This window comes from Phaethon lepturus, unplaced genomic scaffold, assembly GCF_000687285.1.
Source record: "Phaethon lepturus isolate BGI_N335 unplaced genomic scaffold, ASM68728v1 scaffold16026, whole genome shotgun sequence".
In the NCBI taxonomy this organism is placed as follows: Eukaryota; Metazoa; Chordata; class Aves; order Phaethontiformes; family Phaethontidae; genus Phaethon; species Phaethon lepturus.
Window position 1 is genome coordinate 19,164 of NW_010547061.1, and position 9,055 is coordinate 28,218.

A 9,055-nucleotide genomic window follows, 5' to 3' on the forward strand; every position below is an offset into this window, starting at 1 on the left:
ATTTTTTTTACCCTGGTGAAAGCATGGTATTATATTACTTCGTGTCACTTAATAGTTACTTCAAAGAAATCTTTTGGTAGGGGTTTTTTTTTATATATAAACAAAAAGCTACTCATATTAAGTGGAATTGAAATTGAGAAGGTGTAAACAGCTATAGTTAAACTGTAATCTAAACTTTACTGCTTAGTCTGAGAAAGTGATAATTTAAGGGCAGAGGCAAGGTATGTATTAGAGCATGAATGAGAGCAGAGCCAAGGCTTTTATCTGCTTTTAAGATATATACTGGATTGTATCATAAGAACTGCTCTATATCCTCTCCAGAGGGAGGCAGGTAGAACTTTCCATATAACCCATGTTTTCCCTTGTTCAGAAAGTTTTGTCATAGACTTCAACATTAAATATTTCTAGACAAGGCTGTAGACTTGTGACTGTCTACAGCAGATCTTTAAATACTAGCCATAACTTGACCAGGGTTGGACCACATCAGTTCTCAGCAGAATACATAGAACAACTAACTAGCTCTGAAGTTATGAATGTGGTCCCTAAGGTGATGTGAAAAAAGTAGAAATTCCTTCTTCTAAAAATGAAGACAAAATTGAAGAGTCAGGGGTTTCTTTCCTCATGGTTCACCAAAACCAGCTGAAAAAATACTATACATGATGCCACTGAATAAACTACATGTCCTCTAGCCTAACTGCTTTACTCCAGTATGTAACTCTTAGGATCATCTACTTCTTTTTTCTTGTTCAAGTAATTGTCAAAGAACTCAAAAATGTGGAGAGAAAAATCAAACCTTTTCTTTTTTCCTGTCAATTATCTTTTGCCTTTTTTCTACATCCATTCTGTCTTCAGGGAGAAACTCTTATTCCACCCTAAAGTGATAGGAATCTCTGAAGGAGTCCCTTTTGATAATCTAGTCTGATTTCCTATATAACTCGGGTCATAGGACATCTTTTTATCAATTAGCATTTGAAGTAGAAATCTTATTTTTTTTTAAATCTAATCCTAACTTAAATATTATCAAGCTGTTGAGTACAGATCGCAGCTCCTACTGAGCTTTTCCAGTGGCTAATTAACCTGACTGTTAAACTCAGACTTGGAATTGGAGATTTTTATTTAGCTTCATGCTGTAAGCATTCATCTTCTCATCATTTTGCAAGTTCTGTTGAAGATTCTATTATAAGAGTTTCAGTATAGATTCTTTGTGTTATGGTGATATTCACAAACAATTCCAAGTGATTGGTTGAATAATCGTGGTTTGGTGAGTTAATGCTTTTCAGATGAGTTGTAGTAACTTACAGTAAGCGTTTTGCAAATTGACTACATGCGCAAAACAAAACTTGCTCTTAAATAATTTTCAAGCCCAGTAAACTGAAATAATTCAGCCATTTTTTTACAGTGTGAAATATTCCCTGAATTAAATTTCTGTGCTCTTCTTTGGATTTTCTGATTTAAAGTAAACATATTGAACTCTTCAAATACCCTGCTATAAACGAGGCTTTCCAATCTTGTAATCATTTTCATGTATTGACTTGAATGACCTGGATTTTGGTGTTTAAATTCCTTTGGAATGTTATTTAAGAATGGCATTATTCTTTTGGCAATGATACTATACTGAATCTCATGGTCAGCTGATGAATTGGGATGATACGTCAGTCTTTTTCAAGATCATTTCATTCCACATACAACCATCTATCAATGCAGATTGCTGAAGTATCATTCTTACTAATGCGATGAGGTTTTTGTCTTGCTTGAAGATAAGGTCCAATACAGGTTTACATCATTTTGGATGCAAGATCTTTATTTGAGAAATTGTTTTCTTTAATGTTGAAAATTCTAGGTATATTTTAGTAGAAGAGACTAGCTATCACTGGTTATAAATGCTTTTTCTTCTGCATGATTGATTGATAGATAGGTAGGTAGGTAGGTAGGTAGAGACTTGAGTCACTTGGACCTCTTGATTTTGGTGGTCTTTAGCCTACGTCATATACTACTTTTCCTTCTTATGCTTCCAGTGCTGTTGGGTTCTTGTTTCCAGCTTCTTTGCTTATTCTTACCCTTATGCAATTCCCTAGTCTTTATTTTTTGCTCAGTAGTTTTTCAGTGGTGGTGTTCAGGTGACACAAAGGATGCGAATGAGAAACTAGGAGCAGAACAGGTCCCTAGGACTATGTAAAGTTGTAGCACTATAGTAAAGAATATATGTAGCCAAGGGCTGAACTGAGGAAAGAGAAAAACGGTTATAATAAAAGAGAGATTTAAGGATGACCATTGTCTTGCTTTGTTCCCAATTTACTTGCTGTTATAGTAATTTTAGAGTTTAGCCTTAGTAGTATTAATATTTCAACTTAGCCTTAATGTCTTTTCTAATAATATCCATAAAGATAGACACAACTGCTTTATGCTTTCAAATAAGCACTTTGGATCAGAAACCACAAAAATGAAGATAACTTGGTTAAAGTTTTTAAGAGTGTTTTAAAGAAATTAATAACTTTGTTAACTGAACAAAACAGATTGCTCACAAAAATAAGAAAAAATACTGTCCTAATATTAAATCTGTTAGAAAGGCTTAGCAAAGTCCATGTACAGTGCAACTGGTGGGCAAATTAGGGTTAATGAGGCTTGGATCCGTCAAAATTTCAAACATTGCCAAAAAGATTTCTCCAGCTGGATTCTGCTTTCATGTAGTATTGTTTCTAAAGAACTGACTCTTTCCTGTGACCCCCTAAAAAGCCTCTCTCTGCCTCACACTTGAGCTCTTGATTTTTCTCCCAGGTTAAATAGCTCGGTTTAATTTCACAGAATCACAGAATGGTTGGGGTTGGAAGGGACCTCTGAAGATTATCTGGTCAAACCCCCCTGCCAAGGCAGCATCACCTAGGGCAGGTTGCACAGGAACACATCCAGTTGGGTTTTGAAGGTCTCCAGAGAAGGAGACTCCACAACCTCTCTGGGCTCCATCCAGTGCTCCATAATCCTCACAGTAAAGAAGTTTTCCCTCATGTCGAGGTGGAACTTCCTGTGCTGCAGTTTGTGCCCATTGCCCCTGGTCCTATGACTGGGTGCTACTGAAAGGAGACTGGCTCCATCCTCCTGACAGCCGCTTGTCAGATATTTATAGACATTGATGAGGTCCCCTCTCAGCCTTCTCTTCTCCAGACTAAACAGCCCCAGGTCTCTCCGCCTTTCCTCCCACGAGAGATGTTCCAGTCCCTTAACCATCCTTGTAGCCCTCCGCTGGACTCTCTCCAGAAGTTCCCTGTCTCTCTTGACCTGGGGAGCCCAGAAGTGGACACAATACTCCAGATGAGGCCTCACCAGTGCAGAGTAGAGGGGGAGGAACTTACAGAATTATGGTTACTATATAACAGCATCCAGAAAATTAGTATTTTAGAAATGAACAGATGAAGAAACCAAGGAAGAAGTAGAAATATTTTTAACTTACTGGAATGTTTTGAAGTTGATTTAATAGTTTAACACATCATTAATCTATTGCTGACATTTAAAATTATTAAGTAATTAAGTAGTAAAATAATTCTCTGAGCTTTATTCAACAACTACTGTATGTAACTATTTTAATGAATGAAAGTCATTGTTTTAAGATTGGATACTGAATAAAAGGCATGTGTGGTACTTACAGACTTTCAAGTGCTTTAAAATATTCTAGAAATCACAACATAAGAAAGGTGATAATATAATTTACTCAAGCATTGGTAAATGGGAATAGCTGCTCTTTAAAAAACTGCATCACTAGGGGAAACCATTAACATATTGACTATCAAGAATATCATGTGCTAAATCATGCGGTTTTAGAAAAGGTCAAATCTTTATTTGGAATATCTTACAACATCCCTTAATATACAGATATATTTAGAACTGTAAAATGTTTGAGATTTCTACTGAAGCTTGAGAAATGACAGGATGTCGCAAGGGTAACTTTGGCTTATTTTCAAAGTTTGGTGATTACCAAGCGTCATTTTTTACAGAGTTGTATTGTTTGTTTTTCCTGTAGGTACTCAAAGACATTATCAATGTGAAACTCAGGTTGTTTTTGAACTGCAGATCTAAGCTGTCAGAAGTGCCACTGAAGAGGTAAGTAGTTTTATAGCTTTTCTTACAAGTGTATGATTTCACTCCGTTTGGAAAAACAGCCTTAACAGTGTATATTCCCTTAAAAAAATAAACAGTGGTTTGTGTTTCCAGGTTTTTTTGTTGCATTAGTTATTTTCTTTGAATGGAGGTTGAAAGTTACCTAAGCAGTTTGCATTTGTCTAGAAAAAAATTCTAACTCTAAGGTATCAAGCATGGGATCACAGGGAAGTGATCTAGTCCATCAAGCACACCTCTCATAAACAATCCGTAGAGAAATCAGTGGAGAATCTTTCATGCCTGTGAAAACTTGCAGGGGCAGTTTTTCTGCCTAACTTGGTCACTTCTTACAGCCCACTGTCTCTGTAATGAAATTTACAGATGAAGTACTCGTAACTTAAAAATTAAATTCATCTGAATAAATGTACAGTTTGCATTTGCGATCTCATTATAATTCATTAAGAATATTATATGCTGAAAGCACCTGCCTTAAATTGAAGTTTCTTTTAACTGTAAAGACCAGGGTTCACTAATTCAGTTATAGGCATTTACACTGCACTGAATTCCCCAGGGAAGATTCCTTTCCGTCTAAGAGAAGTGTTTAGGCACTACCATCCCTTCGGTAGCTATTTTACCTATAATCTTACTACGAGAGAGGCTGGTGGTAGTGCCTGCCCTTTAGCCAGAACTAATCACTTGCCCACAAAACAGAAGTCCTTAATTTCTATTTGGTTTGAGAGAAATTGAACTCACACCTCTTATACTGCAAGAGGGTGTATTAATCGCCAATCTTCTGAGTATCTTGTGTGAACATTGTCATGATCACTTTTAAAGCCAGGCACTTTTCAGGTGGTAGTGGCTGGTTCTTTCCTTGTGTTTGGGAGTGAGAGGAAGAAGTGTTCCGGCATCTGCCCTGCAGCCAGGTTGTATTTTTCTTGCAGCAATATGAAATGCATCCATATACTAGCCCAAATACTTCATGGGAAAATGGTATTCCTCCTGATGGATACAGACTTTCTTACCTTTTTACTTTTCATAGTAATTAAATGTCCTTTTTTTTTTCCCATGTGAAGCACTCATTGCTTGCTGCTTTCACTCTCCATCTTCAGTGCTCTTCTTTCTCTGTTCTGATTCTTCTCGTTTTGTTGAATATCAGTAGAGGAAGGAAGGAAGACCATCATTATTTTGTTGTTGCAAGGAACTTTTACCTGTGGAATAAATGGGGTAAGAGCTGAAGAGGAATAGAGGGACCCCTCCTTTCCTCTGCTCGCTCTTTGCTGCTGCTAGCATCAGGAGCTGTTTCCAAAGTCTCTTTTCTTCCACCAGAGATTAGTCCTTCGGCTCAATTGAGTGATCCAGATTCTGAAAATTCAAGGCAGTTCACAGTCAAGATGTTTAGATGCACCTCTTGGGTATCCACCTTCCCAGCTGTTTAGAATGTTAATGGGAACTATGCACTTTCACAGCCAAAAAATTATCAAAAGCGAATAGATCTGTGTTTGTCTACCAGCCCATTTGAAACTGGGCTTGTAGGTATTGTCTGACGGTATTCCAAAAGAACAGGGAGCTACTGTGCCTCCAAACATCATTAATTTGGTAAACATTCACTATATTCTAAAGTATTTTAGAAGAACTTCATGTTTGGAACTTCATGCTTCAGTAAATGTGGGGTTTTTTTGAACACTTCTTTTTCAACAGCTTCTATCGTTTTGTTCTGGAACCAGAATTAACTTACGGGATCAACAAACACCTTCCTTCTGAACCTGTGGCAAAATTCCTAGAATTGCCAGAATCACCCCTTTTGACTCTAAACATGGTCACTCCTGAAAGCTGGTTGGTTGAAGCAGTGAACAGTTCCTGTGATTTAGATAACATTCATTTACAGGATGTAAGTAATAGTTTGTAAACATTGTAATACTTGTGTTGGACCTTCTACCTCAAGAGGGAAATGGGAATATGATAAGATTTTTTTTTTTTTGTGTCTGTTTTTGAGAAATATTTTCTGTGGTAACTGATTATTTCATCAGTATTTTACCATTTCTATTTTCATCATCTTTTTTTCACATTCTCTCTTACTGTAATTAAAAAAAAAGCAAGTCTTGAAAGAAAGCAATGAAACAGAAAAAATCAGAATGCAGAGTAAAAGCAATTTATCTGCTCTATTAAGCTTTATAATGTTTATAGAAATACTATTTTTTAAGATAAAAATAAAGCAATTAAGGGATTCTGTGTGTTATCTTTCTATTTCTCTTTTATTTTCTTGATATTTTTTGTAGTAATAGGATTAGCCTAGGTAAATCTTCAAATAAACCTTAATATGTGACTGTTTATTAATATTGATTAAAATATATTTGACCCTTTTTTAGTTCACAAGTTTTTGATTATATTTTTAATCCCTCAGCTTCAAAGTCACTAGATTTGTTTCAGTCACTAAGCTTATGCAAAATATTGAAAGTGTTTGATCAACCAAAGCTGTGTATTTGGAAGGTATATTGTGAAAATAAAGGTTGGGGTTTACCTTACCAAAGCTGAGATGCGTCATCTTCCTCAACATTCAATGGAGAGAAGGTCCCTCCAGACACGGATTTATCCTTTTTGTCTTGGAAACCTATTTTAAAATTGAGTGAAGTTCATTATGGAAGGGCCTTTCTCTTTTTTTTGACAGTTGAATTCAGTTGAGGTAAATCCCACACAACATGTTTGTCATTGTATTATGTTGCTTTTCCCACATAGTTAAATGACATAATTTATTGATGAAATGTTCTTTCCACAGATGAAAGAGACAGTTATAGCAGAATATGAACTAGAATATATATTGCTTGAAGGACATTGCTTTGATGTAACCACAGGACAACCTCCTCGAGGGTTACAGTTTACTCTGGGTACAAAGAATAATCCTGTCATGGTTGATACTATTGTGATGGCCAATCTGGTAAGTATTAATGAAGTGACTAAGAAATAGTCATTACAATTGCACAGTCTTCATGAGAATTCTTTATGAGCTTCTCATTCTTTAAATCCATTTCTCTGTATTGCAAGCTTAGTAACACTAAAAGTAACAAGAACATCGTGGAGTTGAGACCATCTACAAAAGATGTGCATCTCTAATATGCTGAGCTTTCCCCCATTCCTCTTCTGACCCAATATAGGTTTGGATATAGCCTAATTTTAGACTCTTACCTGGAGTGCCTAAACTGGGAGCCTGATTGCCTTAAGTAGACTGTAGGAGATAGTTATATTCAGATGGAGATCCTACTGACACAAATATAAAGTATGAATCACATTCTGATTAAAATAACCTTTTTTTGTCACGCAGTGATCCAGGCAAAAGAAGGCTCCTATTTTAGATACTTCAGTTAAGTGCTTAAAGCCTCTCTGGGACAAATCCACACCTGAGAATTTCTCTGGTCATCCAAAGTAATTATTTTTCATTTTAGCAGTCTGTAGAGCAGAAGATGATGTGAGTTCTGAAGTGAAAGATTTATTTTCTATTGGCTAAGGTAATTTGATAGGGAAGGATTTTGATGAATAAGATCTGTTACCTATCTACTAGTCTCTGTTCTCTGTAAATACTGTATCACAAGGAATAAAATGCTTAATAAACTGTGAAACTTTTATTTTTACATAAGTACTGAATACAATCTCAACAGTAGATGATGTTCAACATGATGAAACTTTTAATGATTCTTCACATTCCAAAGCTTACTTTGCCTGGCTTTCACATAGTGAGAGGTGTATGCAGTGCTTCTAAATTGGGAAGGAGCTGTGTTGACTTGGAAAGTTGTTCCAGGCAAAAATTTTGAGTTTCAAAGAAGCTTTTCAGTTTAGAGTCTGATTAATAATTTATTTCTTTACTGCTCACTTACTTGCTGTTCTAGGTGGAGATTTTGTATACAACTCAAATTCAGCTAGAAACAAATGGAGCACTGAATGACATTAATATGGACATACAGGAAAGGTGATAGTTGGTTGCATCACTGCCATATTACTTTCAGGGCTAGTATGAGAGTAGGTAATGGTTACTAACCTTGGCTGCAGTACCAGTTGTTGGATAACTGATTTTTTAATATGTACATGGTTGATTCTGAAATGCTGACAGAACAACTGCCTGCCTTTCCTTTTTTTCATAGGGATATTTTCAGCTGAAAGCAAATCCAGGTGCTTGGACACTGAGATTGCGTAAAGGAAGATCTGAAGAGATTTATCAGGTTTTTTCGTAAGTATCAATCCATCTTTTGGAAACATACTTATAAATTAATCTGAAAGCACAACATATTTTGAAAAGATCTAACAGTACTGAAGGAAAATGAGCAAAAATAACATGGAAAAAGTAAAACAAGAAGCAAACGATGATTTAAAGTTTGTAAGAGATACCTTATTTCCTGATAGTGTAAGTTGTTGTTTGATTGCTCCATGTGTTCTTGAAGGCATTGGATGTGTTACTGCATAATAAGCCTAAGCTGGTCAGCTAGACCTGATGCTAGGAAAGTCTGTTACTATACAGCTATGCAGCTACCAGACACTTGCCCTGTCAATTCCACGAATGGTTAGCATTATCATGCAACTGCTTGCACCAAATCCTGTAGAAATGTCACTCATGGTTTTGTTGATTCATATTTTGGCATTCCTAACACACTTAACATGTAATTCCAAGAATATGTCCACTGGAGCATTTACTTTATGTAAACACATAGCATTTGAAATAAGCTTCTTTTTTTTTTCCCTGAACACCATTTCTAACAAAGATCATTATTTTGAAGCATTCACACTTGTAAATCAATTTGTTATTAATAAATTACTGTGAATATTAGGAAGATGAACATTGGTATACTCAGCAACAGTCTGACCGCTGCTTATTATTGGAACTTTAATTCTGTGATGTTGGCAGGAAAACAGATAGGTATTGCAAGATAAGACTCTGCAGAAAATAGTGTATACCTAAAGATATATATGTAAACTCCTGCTG

General features: G+C 35.9%; 1 protein-coding gene across 1 annotated transcript in view; it reads left to right on the forward strand.

Moving 5' to 3' along the window:
- Positions 1-9,055, forward strand: part of LOC104622673 (UDP-glucose:glycoprotein glucosyltransferase 2-like) — a gene marked incomplete at its 3' end in the record, with an annotated part of 39,089 nt that overhangs the window by 17,632 nt on the left and 12,402 nt on the right. The window contains exons 13-16 of the mRNA XM_010289528.1: positions 4,013-4,092; positions 5,788-5,977; positions 6,863-7,021; positions 8,220-8,305. Coding sequence (XP_010287830.1) covers positions 4,013-4,092; positions 5,788-5,977; positions 6,863-7,021; positions 8,220-8,305 — 515 coding nt within the window. The remainder of the gene's footprint in view (positions 1-4,012; positions 4,093-5,787; positions 5,978-6,862; positions 7,022-8,219; positions 8,306-9,055) is intronic.